This window comes from Cynocephalus volans, chromosome 14 (genome assembly GCF_027409185.1).
Source record: "Cynocephalus volans isolate mCynVol1 chromosome 14, mCynVol1.pri, whole genome shotgun sequence".
NCBI lineage: Eukaryota > Metazoa > Chordata > Mammalia > Dermoptera > Cynocephalidae > Cynocephalus > Cynocephalus volans.
The window spans coordinates 43,425,184-43,441,279 of record NC_084473.1 but is presented as its reverse complement, the minus strand read 5'-3'; the positions used below and the strand labels follow the sequence as shown (position 1 = coordinate 43,441,279).

General features: G+C 42.8%; 1 protein-coding gene across 1 annotated transcript in view; it reads right to left on the bottom strand.

Moving 5' to 3' along the window:
• PRKCE (protein kinase C epsilon) overlaps nucleotides 1–16,096 on the bottom strand; it is a 505,249-nt gene that overhangs the window by 96,692 nt on the left and 392,461 nt on the right. Inside the window, exon 12 of the mRNA XM_063077698.1 lies at nucleotides 1,261–1,415. Coding sequence (XP_062933768.1) covers nucleotides 1,261–1,415 — 155 coding nt within the window. The remainder of the gene's footprint in view (nucleotides 1–1,260; nucleotides 1,416–16,096) is intronic.

The following is a 16,096-nucleotide window of genomic DNA, read 5'->3' as shown; positions in this document are numbered from 1 at the left end:
AGTTCTAAAGCTGCAAGGAAAACAATTCTGCGAACAAGCACATGAGCTCAGAAGAGGAGCCCAAACCTAAGATGAGAATATAGTGTGGCTGACACCTCTACCACAACCTTGTGAGAACCTGGGCATTACCTAGATAGGCCTTGCCTGCATTCCTGACCCATGGACAAGGAGATAATCAATGGGTGTTGTTTTCAGTTTGTTGTCACTGGTTACGCAGCTATAGGAAATAATACATGGACTCCCATTGTGGAGGTCCAGGAATAGCTGGCTAAAAAGTGTGGGCTTTATTATGTGAACCACTGACTAGCGAGGCATGCTTTAGGAAGCTAAGAGATGGCAGAAGGAAGGAAAGCCTAGGGTGGAGTTCACTAGAACCCTTAGTCAAGGCATTGCTCCCAGGAGCAGGTCAGAAAAGTTTAGGTGAGTGACTAAATTCTGGGATAAACTCTTTCACCCAATTAAAAAAAAAAAAAAGGAGGAAGCAAAGTCTGAGTAAGGAAATTGACAGTCACTGAAAAAACTTAAAGGAACTTTAGTGTCCTTGTTGCTAATTTTAAATATTTACTCCTCCCAGAATTCCTGACCTCACAGAAGAGCTTGCGTAAATAGTTTTTGCTCCCTTACTGGAAAATTAGCGTGTGTGTGTGTGTGTGTGTGTGTGTGTGTGTGTGTGTGTGTGAGAGAGAGAGAGAGAGAGAGTGTGTGTTTCTTGGAAGGGGACTGGGCAGTAATAAAGGACTGGATGATCAGCAAAAAGTCACTTCCTGTTGGATATTGTCTAGTTCCCACCCCCCACTCCAGATCATAAACCCCCAGACCCCCCAGCAACTCCTCCTTCCCTGATTCTATCTACTGGAGACGACTAAGCCAAACAAACTCAGGAAGTGGCAAGAGATTGGGGAGGAGAGGAAGTTCATGGCACAGAAGGAAAAAGAGAGTACCTCGATGTTCAAGGAAGAGGGTGGGGAGAGAGAAATGAAGGTCACCCCAAGGGTGCTCGGCGCCAAGCCTTTAAAATGTCGTGCTTGAGCTTTAACTGGCACAAACAGTGGGTCAGATCTCTTGGGGCCATTCAAATATCAACGTTCACAGTGATAAACAGCCCCCAAAAAAGTCCTCTGTAAGCAAATTAAAACAAGCAACCAATCTAAAGTGGGTTGCTAAGAGACCAGTTGGGCAGGAGCCAAAGTCAGTCCAAGTGTCTGCAGAATTCCTTGCTTTTTTCACTTTCAGGAAAGAGAGGAGGAGAGAACAGGCTACCTGTAGATGACCCCATGCTGGTGGAGGAACATGAGGGCTGACGTGACCTCTGCAGCGTAGAACCGTGAACGGGGCTCATCGAATTTTCGGGAGCGCTGAATCTGGAACATGAGGTCTCCACCATTTACATATTCCATGACGAAAAAGAGGCGGTCCTGAAAGGAGAGAAGAAAATGCCATGGAGGTCATTTCACAGCAGCTGCCCACACAGGCCAGCCCCAGGTCAGATGACCAGGACTCAAGGGGAAGAAGGCTCAATGATGGGCAAATGCTGGTAGCCTGTAATCCAGAAAGACGACAGGTGAAAAAAGCACACAGTCTAGGATATAAAGTGATATTTTAACATCTCTTTCTCCATCTTACTTCTGTGGGCATCAGCTTGATCTAGCAGAAGAAGCCTAAAACTGACAGAAAGGAGACCTGGGTCTTTGATTTGCCACTGATTTGTAGTGTGGCCTTGGACAAGTCTCTGCCCTTTTGGAGGCTCCAGTTAACTTTATCTGTGCAGTAGGTCAAATAATTATCCTACAAAAGATATCCAGGTCCTAATCCTTAGAATGTGTGAATTTTACTTTATATGGCAAGAAGTATTTTGCAGATAAGATTAAGTATCTTGAGATGGGGAGATTATCCTGAATTACCAGGGTGGCTTTAAATATAATCACAAGTGTCCTTATAAAAGGGAGTCAGAGGGTGATTTGAGAAAGGACGAGGAGGCAGTGTGACCATGGAGGCAGAGACCACTGGAGTGATGCAGCTACTAGCCAAAGAATGCGGGCAGCCACCAGAAGCTGGAAGAGGCAAGGAACAGACACTCTGCAGGGAGAACAGCCCAGTCAACACCTTGATTTTGGCCCAGTGATGCTAGTTTCAGGCTTCTGCCTTCCAGAACTGTGAGAGAATAAATTTCTATTGTCTTAAGCTACCAAGTTAGTCCTAGGAAACTAATAAATTGTAACATGGAATAATGAGACTGTGAGACCCCCATTGCCTGTGAGGGCCACTTATACTTTGGAGATGTTCCTTCTAGGACTCCTATGGATTCTTCCCTCAGGGCAGCCTTCAGAATGGTCAGACCACAGTCATACCTCATTGGGGGTGGCGCCTTCTCACCTGTAATCCATGATAATGTGGGGAGAGGACGAACTCACTTTTGCAGAGTTTCTTGACTATTATGTACTGAGCTCCTAGCATGTGGTGCTAGCAGCGGGCAAAGAATTACAAGCCATCACTGCCCTGGGGCCTTACATTCCATGGGGAATGAGCAGAATAAAATCAAAATAGCACAGTGCATTAACAACACAAGGTTTAAGGCTTCAGAGAAAGGGGAGCTCTCTGACCTGGAGGGCTATGGAGGATTCTAGATGGAGCTAGGCTTTGACAGAAAGAGAAGGTGGGGGAGGCAGGAACCAATGCCGGATATGGGAACACAGTGAGCGTGCAGGGGCCAGTAAACTGAACAGACTAGCTGGGGAGGAAGGTTCACAAAGAAAACGGTGAGGTTTGAGAGGCCAGAGGGGCAGAGTACATTCTTAACATACAGATATAGTCCAAGTGAAGCTTCCAGGAGGATGTTAGCATATTGTTTTCCATTAAGATTGAGCAAAATTTACCAGTAATACTTCTTTATTTATGAAGCACATCTACTTTATTACTGGCATCTCTTTGAAAGTAAGTCCTTCTCCCCCACCACAATCTCCAAAATTATCCCAGCTTCACTGGAATTCACAAAGGGCCTAAGGTCTAGTTTCTCTCCCATTTGTCTTGCCCCTCCCCTTCAAGGCCTGCCTCCTTTTCTCCCCAGAGTACAGTTTTGCACTCAGAAGTACATGAGCTGCCTTGCTGACTATTCACCCAACCACCCATTCTCCATATAGATTCTTGTTTCAAAAATCAAATGCTCAGGCCAAACCCAGCCCAATGAAATCAGCATCCCTGCAGGTGGGACCCAGGCCTCGGTAGTTGTTAAAGCTCCTCGGGTGATTCCAAAGTGCAGCCAGGGCTGAGAACCACTGACTCTCATCCACTGGTCCCTGTTGAGGTATTTTGCATCTGTGCAATAAAAGGACTATAAATTATTCCAGTCTTTATTTCTGTCTTTTCAAGGATTCCCCCAAGAAGAAGGGTTCTTAAACTTGGACATCAGAATCACGCAAGGGTTTGTTAGAACATGGATTCCTGCGCCCCTGTTGTGGATTGAACATCCTACCAAGCTCATGTTAAAACTTAACCCCCAATGTGGTGGTGGAAGTTGGGGCCTTTAAGAGGTGATTGGATCCTGAGGACTGTGCCCTCAGTTAATGGACTGATCCATTCATGAAGTAATGGGTTGATGTTTTAATGGGTTGTCATGGGCATTATTCTGATGGCTTTAAAAGTAGAGCAAGTGAGGTTAAAAGGTTAGCTCTCTTGCTCAGCCCATTTCTCTTGCCATGTGATGATACCTTGTGTTGCTTTGGAGAGTCACCACCAAGAAGGCCCTCACAAGATATGCCCCCTGGGCCATAGATTTCCCAGCCTCCAAAACTGTAAGTAATCAATTTTATTTCTTCAAAAATTTCCTGGTTTCAGGTAATAATAATGGACTAATACAGCCTCTCACCCAGAGTTTCCAATTCAGAAGATCAGGGTAGAGCCTGAAAATCTTTCTGTAGTAAGTTCCTGGGTGACGATACTGCTGCTGGTCCAGGGACCACACTTTGAGAACCTCTGATCTAGAGTACTTGGGGCAAGCCTTTCACAGGGCAAGCCTTTCACACGGCAAGTCCAGCCGCATCATTCCTTTAACACTGCCCTAGTCTAGCTGAACCACACCATCAGAAACTCCTGCTGCCCTGCCCATTCTGTAGTCACCAACCCTGCACTTGGGCTTTAGCAACAATGGAGTATTTCCCTGACTCTGTTTGAAAGAATCCATATCTCTAAAGGGGAAAAACCTCCCCTCCCCACCTGGTTGCTTTTTATTCTACCAACACAGGACACACAGCATTTAAAGACAGGGACTGTGGAGTGAGAAAGAAGAGCTCCCACTCCAACTTCATCACTTACTGGCTGTGTGATCTCAGGCAAATGACTTCATCTCTCTGTGCTCAGTTTTCTGATCTGTAAAAATGAGAGTGATAATAGGACCTGCCTTATAGACTTCTTACGAAGATTAAATTATATGTTAAAATACTTGGCTCAAAATTGGTACTCCATGAAGACTGTCCATGACTATTGTTATAGACAGTATTATAGCTGTATTATTATTATCATTACTGAGTCTTCTTTTTTTCTGACCTCTCAGTAGCTTTCTCCCCTGACCACCTTCTTCTAGCACATTTGCTTCCCTTGGCTTGCAGTCTAGTGTCTCCCTATGTTTCTGTCTGGGTTTTTTCTGCCTCTCTCGTAGGCTTTCCTTTCCCTGGCAATTAAATGTTGGAATCTCACAAGGCTGGGCTCTAGGCTCTCCACTTTTCTCCCTCTGTAGTTGCGGGATCTCAACCATACCCACAGTTTCTAGTGCACCTCTCTTCACAGATGACTCACAAACTTAGACCTCCATCCTAGGCCTCTGCTCCAAACTCCAGACCCACGTACCCAGCTGGGTTTCTGACATCTCCCTCTAGATGCCTCAAAGGCACTCAAAGCCAATGTGTCCAAAACTGACTCCATAATCTTTCCCAGCAAACTGGTCCTCATCCAGGGTTGCTTGTCTTAGGGCAGGGCTTCACTCTTCGGCCAATTTTATGTTGGAAACCTGGAGTCCCTTTCCCGTCTATCCATCACCCTGTCACTTTACCTACTGTACCTCTGCACATATCTCTGTGGTACCTGTTACATTTGTCTATTTCTCTTCATCTTCACCACCATCATGACCACCATTCTGGCCCAAGCAATTGTCATCTCATCTAGATTCTTGCAAGTGCCTTGTTACTAATGCAGTCCACTCCAGTCCTCCCTCCAAATGTTGGTCACACAATAGGCAGAGTGACCCTGCTGAAATGGAAATCTGATTATAACCCATCCTCTTTCCTCCTCTCATTTTACTGCTTAATTCTTTTAAAGACTTCCTGTTACTCTTAGAATAAAAAGAAAACTCCTTAATATGCCTCAAGGTCTGTGTGACCTTCTAAGTCATCTCTCTTCTAACTGTCTCTTATTCCCCATGGCTATTCCCCCTGCTTGGAATGTTTTTCCCACTTCCCTCCCCTGGTTAATCAATCCCTCCTCATCCTTCAGATTTCAGTACAGCCATCTGTCCTTCTAGGAAGCTGTCCCTGACTTCTCTGACAAGGTCAAGTCCCCCTAATATGTGCTATGCTCTCTGTTGTAACATTCAGCACAGTGGAGTTTATTTGTGTAACTGATTTATGACTTTCTCCTCCAGTTGTCTGTATGCCTCATGAGGGCAGAACTGTTGGTGATTTTGACCTAATTTTTTTTTTTTAAGGGAACTAGACTAACCTGAAAGAGAAGCTGCTATAATTCCCTTTAAATATAAGTATCATGTGCATAGAAGAACTAAAAAAGGTTAGGGGGATATAAGACAGAAATGGAAGCAAAGGGCAGTCTAATATTTTTATCTGCAAATTCTTAGTGCTCAGTGAGTTCAAGGTGAGTCAGCCTGCTATGTGAGCCTCCTGCCCATGGAATCTGGAGATTTGTAGCCCACTCTGACCATCTCAGCTATAGGGGGTCTGTCTGCATCAACAACCCAGTATTTGGTTACAGCCTTGAACAGTTCTTTTGTTCCATGGATAGGTGTCTTCACTTCTCAGTGAGATGTTCAGTCCTTTGAGGAACGTATCTTATTCTTCCTAGCAACCCCAATAAACACTAGCTCAAAACTCTGCACCTGAGAGGCACTCGATACAAATCCGCTCATCCAACATTCACTTCAGTGAGCATCATGAGGAACTTTTGTTGCTTTGGTTCCTCACTGTATCCCTAGCAACTAGAACTGAGTTTGGCACACAGTGGGTTCCTCGTACTTCTGTGCTGAGTGCCTGAGTTCCTGAGCATCTGCCATGGATGAGCCTCCAGTTGCTAGAAATTCAAAAGTAACCCAGAGTTAGTGTCCCCGTGTTATTTCCATTGTTAACCTCATTTTTAGCAATTCTAACTTTGGATCCTTTTGAACTTTAGTTTTAACCTGCTTTCTACTAAATGTAGCCTGATGTGCATGACCCCAAAGCAAAATCAACCCTTTTTACATGTTAGAGACATTTTAAAGCAAGATACGTCTTTCACTTCTCTTTCTTCTATTCAGTGCGTTTGGATTGTTTCTGACCTCCAAATCTAACACATTTGAGAACCGTGTTTTGATGCTGAGTGAGAACCTCAAGTCATTCTGGGAACTGCTTAATTACATAAACTGAAATCAAAAGAAAGCTGGCAAACCCAGCGTCTACTCATTAATCCCCTCTTGGCATCGGTAGAAAACAAAACAAAACAAAAAACCAACTTCCTGGAAAAGTAAGCAAATATGTTTTCTGAGGTAATCAAAGATGGTAAAAGCCTTACTCCACCTTGTCCTCCCTTAATCTCACCTGAATGTCTAAAAAGTTACGGTCTTGTGATAGCAAGTAAAATAATAAAATTAGGAGAGAGATTAAGTGTCACGGCCATTTAGGGTAAGAATAGTCAATAATGACCTGTAAGCTGGAAAGGCCACACCGCGTGTTTGAGATTCCCATTGGGCTCCGTTTTCCCAGAGCACTGACCTTTCCTGCCTTTGAAAGGAAAACTAGGCCCGCCCTGCCCATCTCTCAAGGTGTGATGGATAGCCAGTGGCTTCCTCTCTGCAGCACTGCATGTCCTGCCAGTTGGGTTTGTTTGGACACACGTTGTCCATCATTTGTTAGCTGTTTATATGTGCAAAGATTCTATCACTTTTAAATCAATTTCACACGAATGCCCAACAAAAGACTGGACTTGGAACAGTTCGCCTTGGATGAGCTAGTGACGGCATGAACGACTCTCCAATGTACCTTCTAAGGAAATCACGGGTCCTCATTTCACACTCTGAAACTTCTCCTTTTCCCCTCCATGCCTACATCATCTGACTTATTAACAAGGCTTTGGTTTCCAAGAGCTAAGATTGAACATAGGAAACCAGAGAAAGCCATGCAAAATGCTACATGCTGCACTTTACTGTATGAAATCAGATTGTGAAACCTCTGTATCTGAATTGTACCTTCTTAGCCTCCCTAGACAATAATCATCTGCCATCCAGGCCTCATCACTTACAGAAGATCATGATAAGAAACAGTCATGTGAAAACTCTGTATTTTCCATAATACAATGGTATTGATGGAACTGGCCATTGCTGTGAGAAGTTGGTTGAGATAAACCTGAATGGGGGGAAAGACTGCACTTGAGTAAAGTCTTGGACAATGCAAGGCAGGAGGAAGAGAAGGCCTGGCAAGTTAGAGGCACAGCCCTGAAGGGCAGAGTGCATCCAGCAAAAACAACGTGCCATCTGGGAACTGTGAATAAACCCTGGATATGGGTAGGAGGGAAACAGATGGGTGGTGGTGTGGGTGGTGGGGAAAGGACCCTGGAAATCTTCTGAGTTGTGAAAATGGCATAACGAAAGTTCATTTTAAAGGAAAACTATTCTGAAAGCAGAGTTCATGATGGACTGGAAGAATCAGGCTGAAGTTACCCCATCGCTTCTCCGTTCCCACTGTCCTTAACATTTTGTTATCTTTGGAAAAGGAAAACAAGCAACCTCCTTCCTTGCTATGAACTGAAGTAAAGAGCCAATTGCTTTGGGAAACTTAACCAAACCAATTTCATTTCCCCATTTTCTGAATGTTAAGTCACAAAGAAAGTACAGCCATCATTAAAATAAATGAAAAAATGGTAAATAACGAGTGGGACTTGCCGGCTCTTAAGGAGATGCACCATGTCTAACTGGTATCAGAGTCCCGCCAACTATGTATTGTTGGAAGGTGTGTGTAGACGATAAAACAAAACAAGAAACAGGATCTTTTTTTCTTATTGGGTACTTACCTGTCAATTTCAGAGAATAAAAGTCTCATCTGAATAAAAATTAGTTAGTTACGTAAATCACCTTCGTAACGTTGTTCAAAGAGTCATTTTCACATGTTCTCAGCCATTCTTCTAACAGGCCTTCTCTCCCTTCTGCCTCCCACTGCTCAACGCCTTACTCAAGCATAAGGACTCTGTTGTGGTCTTTCCCCAAATTCAGAGTTATCACAACCAAATTCCTACAGCAACGGCCAATTCTATTCACACCAACAGTAGGGTGTAAAATAGAAAATGGGTTTTCACATGGATGCTTCTTTTTTCTTTCTAAATGCAATGCTGTTATTTTTATTCATTTCTTCTTTTTTAATCATTTTGAGGTAGAATGGACATTTAAAAAGGCTGTGCATATTTAACATTTACAACTTGATGAACTTGGAGATAAGTAAACACCCATGAGACCATCATCACAATCTATGTCACAAACATATCCATTACCTCCAGAAGTTTCTTCCCATCCTTTTTTATTATTTTTGTGTGTATGTGATAAGAACACTTAATATAAGATTTACTCTCTTGTAAGTACATAATACAGTATTGTTAATTCTAGGTGCTGTGCTGCACAACAGATCTCCAACACTTATTCATCTTGCATAACTGAAACTTTGTACCCTCTGACTAATACCTCTCCAATTCTCCCTCCTCCGGGCCCTGGCAACCAGTGTTCTTTTCTCTACTTCTATGAGTTCGACTATTTCAGATTCCTCATGTAAGTGGAATCATACAGTATGTGTCCTTCCTCTGTCTTATGTCACTCAGCATACTGTTCTCCAGTTATTGCAACATGATGTCGCAAATGGTACGATTTCCTTCTTTTCTAAGGTTGAAAAATATTTTGTTGTATGTAGACATAGTTGTTGCTAATAATGATCCTCTATAAGCCAGAGAGGGTAGAGTCCACCCTACTTTTGGTAAAAGGGGAGATGCCTTTTTTCTTGGGGAAAGACTTAGCCCAATTAGATTTGGCTAAATAGTAAATATTCCACACTATGGTCTGTTGGTTGAGAAGGTATAAACATCATTCATGTACAGGTGATACTTGTTTCCAGTTGCTTAAAACTATGATTATTTGACTTAAACAGGATGCCCCAAGTTTAAAGTGACCTAAAGCAGCACCAAAATGACTCACTCAATAAAACTCAAATAAACATTTCCTGTCTCTGATTAGAGCTGCACTGAGCCCAGGGAACAACCTCAAATTACTGCCACTCTGCCCCATACACGGCCATCTATGTGCGAATGCCAGAGGAAAGGAGGAGGATTTGGTCCAACCAGAGAACACTTTCCTTTTACAGGGGTCATCAGCGCCTTAGGAAAAAGAAGTTTCTATTACATGATATGACAGTAAGAATGGAACAGCCTCCACCTAAGCTACATCTTGGTAGAGCTGACCACGAGGGCAATCCCACAAAAACAGTAGCCTCTAAAGTTAAGCAGGAATGGCATGTCATTAGTTTCCTCTTTGAAAATGACAGAATCAAGAGAGTTTAGAGGGGCAACCTGGCCAATGGAAAGCACAGCAATGCTGTTTTGTAGAGACTCTTTCTTTTCCTTCACTGCATGAGCAGCATCAACGTCCAGGATGATTCATCACCTTCCCGTACCATGGCCTCCCCCTGGTTTCACCCCACTGGCTGCTTTCTCCATCAGTCACCACTCATGGGCCATGGCTTCTGGCCTCTGTCCTTGGCTGTTCACCTGGACTCCAGAAAAGCAGCAAGGCTTCAGAGACCTCCCTTTCAGTCATCTGGGCAACTTAGTGGCCTGGTCATCTTGCAGAGGTTTCATGCTCTGTGGAGGGCCTGTGGCCCACCCACAACATGGTCTGCCCATTCTAGGCACATGATAGCACAGGCCAAATCTCTCTTTGACGCTACCAACAAAGAATTTAAACAGAAACAAAAAAAATTCGGTTGCTTATTGGGGCTCATTGGCACCAGTAGTCAGCTGTTTGAAGCTAAAGCTATAGAATGTTCCTTGTACATCTTTTTGAGCACAGGAATAAAAGTATTCTTGTTCTAATCCCATTTCTCCAACTCAGCCAAATATGGTTTGCCCTTCACCATCGCTCTTCTCAAGAGCTCAGACTGTTCCCAACAATTCAGCTTGTGGACTGCACCAAACTCTGCTTGTTTCTCACTTGTATGCTTTTCTGTGTCCCAGCAGGACATAAACGGCCAACAGCTGGTGCTCACGATGCCCCTTTCTTGTTATCCCCATCTGTCTAGTCTCAGTGCACCTGTAGCTCAGTCATGAAGAACTGAAGAGTCTCCCTGGTCTCTACCTCATGGCTGCTGGAAGTGGCCCCACACAGAACCGAAGCAGCCCACATGGCTGCTACTCTGATTCCAGAATCTCAGAAGTCACCTTATCATTTCTTGTGTCCACATAAAAAGAAGCCCTTACATAAGTCATGCTGAAGTTCTGATTTCCAGGAGGCTCATGTACTGAATACTGTTGTAAATAAAGCCTGCAGTCCTGGGTTAGGGCAATCCTTGAACCATTTTATTGCTGCTGCTGCTGCTGCTGCTACTGTAGAAATGATTGGTTGATTCAGTGAAAAGCAATCAAAGAAACTTTTTTCATTCTTGTGTATATAAAACAAATAACCAGTTAACTGAATTGTTCACTTTACAACCAGCTGTCAACATTACAATAGTTCTTTTCTTACCCTTTTCTTTCCTAAGAACATGCAAAGTTCTCATGACAGTTTTAAAGATAAGCAAACACCAGGAAACTGACCTTAAGTAAAGAAGGTACATCAATATTTCCCTTCAGTTTGGGGAAGAAAATATAACCTGCTTAGGTGAAAATATTTAGTTCGATTACATCATACAAAGAGTGAAAACAAGGTGCCCCTTCATACCCCCCAACTGAGTGTAAGAGTCAGAACTGATCATACCTATAAGAACAACCACACAGTGAGAACATCTGTTTGGGGCCGACCTCGTGGCTCACTCGGGCGAGTGAGGTGCTGGGAGTGCTGCGGTGTGGGCGACACCAAGCCAAGGGTTGCAATCCCCTTACCGGTCACAAAAAAGGAAAAAAAAAAAAAAAAAAAGAACATCTGTTTGGCCTGCAGACTAGACAACAGGTGTGCGGTGTGCACACTGTGCTCTCTGCTGTAATTATCCGGGCATCCAATGAAACCTTACTTCTCCTCCTGGAATACTGAAAGGAAAGTGCCTTTCTTCTATTCCAAAGTGTACCCATTCACTAGGACCTGGCTCACACCTGGTAAGCTCAGCCACACCGACCTCTTCCCTTCCTGATCTGCCACAGAACTTCCTGTCTGCACCAGATTGGGCCCTTGGTTATTCTCAGAACAGTCTTTAGTAGAAGCAGGACAGAGTCTAGGATGCAGGGAGCAACTGCTCCTGATGCTTCTGTTGGACTTTGCTGGTCAGACAACATGGTCAGCGTGGTGTCTGAATCTGGGCACCACATTTGACCCTGACAAACTAGAGTTCATCCAGAGGAAGGCAAACAGGAGGTAGGGAGAAGCCAGTACCTGGGAGGAGCAGCTGAAAGAAGTGGCAATCGCCAGCCCCAGTAAATCCAGTCCTAGAGGAGACCGACAGTCTGAAGCGAATGAATGAATAAACAAATGAACTAACCATCAAACAAAGGAATGAACTGAAGAGAAACTCTCTTAAAACATTTGAAGGCTTTCCATGTTGGAAGGAGATTTGGTCTGTGTTACTGCAGAGGCCAAACTAAGACCAATGAATAGACGATGTAGCCAGAACCCTTTAAATACAGTATAGAAAAGACTTCTAATGACTCCATCCCTCTGTCCAACACTGGATCCTGCTGCCTTGTTCTCAATGAGTTCCTTCCAACCTGAGGGATGCCCGCCTTGCTGGATGATCACCGCAGGGTTGTTAACAGAAATACTCTTTGTTCATTGAGAGGCTGGACCAGATGAGCTGGCTGAGCGTCAGAATCCTTGGGCAGCATTTTAAAGCATACAGATATCCAGGCCCTTCTGTTAGAGCTTCTAACTCTGGGGTGGCCCTGGGAATGTGTACTTATTTTTAAATTTCCCAGGTAGTTCCTAATGATTAGTGAGTTTTAGGAACCAGTGGATGAGGCAACTGCTGGGATGACATCTAACATCAGGATTTGGTGACTTTATTGCATTTTATTCTGCATTTTCCTCTAATAATTTCATGTGTTGGTAAATCCAGCTTAGAGTATAAATTCTTGGACCAGTGGTTTCTAGTCTTCTATCCCAGCACACTAATAGACAAGGTGCACTCCCATCAAAACCATGGCTTTCTACAAAGAGAATTTATCCTGGAGTTACCATGGCCATGTCTCCTGAATCTGGCTGTGTCCCCATAACGCTTAACACCAAGTTGGGCTCACCCAAGCCATTCTGGTAATGCCATAACAAAACACTTACTGTGTAGCCAATACTCTGCTGCATTGTGTTTTTGTAATTGTAGGCCCATATAAAAATCAAATCAAGGGCCTAAAGTTCCCACCAATAGCTAGATAGCTATTTTTCCACTACATAATTGTATTCCTTGTCCTACTTGGCTGACTTTTAGTCTATAGACGTGTTGCTGGATTTATATGCATGGCTGCCCCAAACTAAATAAACCGTTTCATGATGGCAAGAAAGAGTGACATCTCCACTCTGCTAGATCCCCTTTCATGTTCTGACTCCTTTGATAAAGCCGAACTTAAAATGTGCTAATCTGGGGGAAACTGGCAACTTGGAAATAATACACTAATGTACACATACAACTCAATCCTGTGGATTCTGAACACTTGATCACATTGTTTTAAATCTTAAGTGGAATAGCTGGAGGTTCCAGGCATGCTGAAGAGGATTTCCATACCACTTCACTAATACTTTCATCTGATGACAGATAGAGCATGAAAGGGGGTTATTTGATTACAAAATTCTTTGATCTCCATATTTCTGCTTAGGTTTACTCTGAATGCTGAGCAGTGTAGTGAGATAAACTTAGAAATATTTGGTGTAATAGCACAGGGTCCTCTGCAAGAATTTTTGAGCCACTGTTGTGCTATTGTAGGAAGGTGCTAAATTCCCGCATGTGTTGTTTATTTAAAATATATGAGCACAGACTCTAGTCAGCACCATGTAGTACACATTAAGCAGGAACACATGCTTGCAGAAGCAGAACAAAAACAGCCTGTGTTTAATCTGTTCACAAACCTTTTGTTCTTAACTACCTGGAAAGGTGGTGATATAAACAAAGCAGGTGAGAGTTTCAGGACTGGGTTGAAGCTCTGGTATGGACTGAGGGCCCACAATTTGGACAGGATGCTGGTCTCTCTAAATGTAGAAATCCATCGTCTAAACAGATTTGTTAATGCCATAAATGAGAAAAAAGATAGGAGCTTGGAAACCTAAACTGAAATGGTTCATGGTTTAATTGCAGTCAATTCCTGTTTGTAGTACGCTTTCTGTGAGTGTTTTAAAATTTTCTGATGGCTCTCCCATCCTCATCCTCACCTGGATAAGATAATGATCCAAACTCAGCCTCTAGACCCAGACTTCCTGGGTTCAGATCCTAGCTCAGCTACTTACTGGCTGTGTGAAGTTGGACAAACTGAGGCGTTGGTTTCCCCATCTGTAAAATCGAGATTCAGTAGTAGCTACTTCATGGAAAATTAAATAGATTATTTTCATTGTAGGTGCCTGGCCCAAAAAACTGCTCAGAAAAATATTAGTTCTAATTTTTCATTTGCAACCATCCATTTAGCAGTTGCATATGGTTCGGTGATGGACAGATTTCAAATCAGCCAATTTTAGTCTGCATTTATAGAAGGCTTCGAAAAGTCTATGCTTTAGTTGGAGGAATGAGAAACTCCAACGAGATAAGAATTAACACCATAGAATGGTATTTTATTATTCATGAAGGAAGCCTCCATGCTTTCTTTAGCTCTTCAGCTGGGACTTAAAGTAGGGAAGGCATCAAAACAAACAGGTTTGGGTATCCCAGGAGCAGGAAAACGATGAAGGTGTAGAGATTGCTATGCATTTGGTATACTTAAGGAACAGTGCGGAGACCTAGCTGTTTGGAGCAAACCATCTCCCTCTTGGCCTTTTTTTTTTTTTTCTTAGAAAATTTTAATCTAAAGCAAATGTGAGGTGACAATTAACAAGTAAAGATTAACAATGGTTATCATTTACTACACAGCTACTGTATGTCCAGTATGAGCTACTTTTCCATTATGCAAGAATCTTGAGAGCAGGTGTTAATATCCACATTTTATACAAGGAAACAGAGCCTCAGAGGAGCTAGTTGACTTGCCCACAGCCACAGAGCTAGTAGGTAGTACAACCAGATTTTGAGCCCAGATTTTGTGACTCTTTTACAGCAGGAGTCACCCTCAACACCTTTCAATAAAACTGTCAATAAAGCTTGTGTTTTATTCATCAAAAATAAAGGTGCTTGAGGCTAAGATTCAAGAATATGTGTCCAGGTCTGCCCATTAATCCTCTGCTCAGGTTATATTTACAGAGGTGGTGCTGAATCTCTAGGACACAAACTCTGCTGCTTTTTGAAGGAGCATGACACTTCTCCCTCTGACCACAGGACTCCTGGCCTTTTCTAGAGTCAACCTAGGGTTTAGGTGAAGACACTGTAATGTCTTTTACACAGTGGTCTGCTCTCTGGCAAACTGCACCAACTGGACCACCACTGTAAATCTGTAAGAGAGGAAAAGTCCTCTGAGTGGGCAGGGAAACACTGGTGTCAAGACCCACAGGATACACAATAACAGAAGCAAACACCACTCTCACGTCCATCGGCAAAGTACCACTTTGCAGTACTGTAGGCAAAATTAAAGTTAGGATTTAACATTAAGAAAACGCCATTCTTCCCAGCTTATTGGAGCAGCAAGATGGGAAGAGAGGGTAAATTGCCAGTCTGGGGATTATTGAAAGTAGGAATAGCAGTCTTAACTTTTTATATCCCTGAAGGCATTATTATACCGAAGACACCAGGTAAAACTAAAATAATATTGAAAATTCTTTTTTTTACCAAGACTTAAAAATTTGTGCTAATTTTATTATTACAACAGCAATGCTATTCGTATTAATGATTAGGCAATGATATAGGTTGAAAAAATTTTCCCATTAAAATGGTTTACTGGTTTATAAGAGCACATAACTTTGTAATGTGGAAATCTGAATGTCCTGATAAATGCCAGATAAACGAACTGATTCAAAGTAGTGAAAACTGATATTTTAAATGGTCTTAAAACATATAAATGAATTTTATGCTTTAGACTGTAAGGTGTTTGTTCTTGTTATTGATTTAAATATGTTCTTGCAAAGCAAGCACTTTTTAAAAATTCCTACCTAAGGGCTGGCCGGTTAGCTCAGTTGGTTAGAACGAGGTGCTGATAACACCAACGTCCAGGGTTTGAATTCTATACTAGCCAGCTGCCAAAATAAATAAGTAAATGAATAAATAAATAAATAATAAAACAAAATAAAATCCCTACTTATAGAAATATATCAGATGCATAGCACACCGTTACCTAGACCGGACCTATCCTCAGTCTTCAGAAACCTCTTCAGAGAGCAGTTCTATGACTTCAGTTTCAACAGCTACGTGACTGGCAATTTGGAGATATTTCATCCTGCAGGTGGTGAGCAGCAGGTAAGTGAGAATTTGGAGGGGACTACAGTGTTAAAGACAGTCTCCCAAATGCCCAGATGTGTCTGCTCACTAATGAGCATGCCACTTCTCTTCTTCAAAGGATCTTCCTTGTTATTTGGAACAAAGTCTAAATTATCAGCAACACTGCTTTC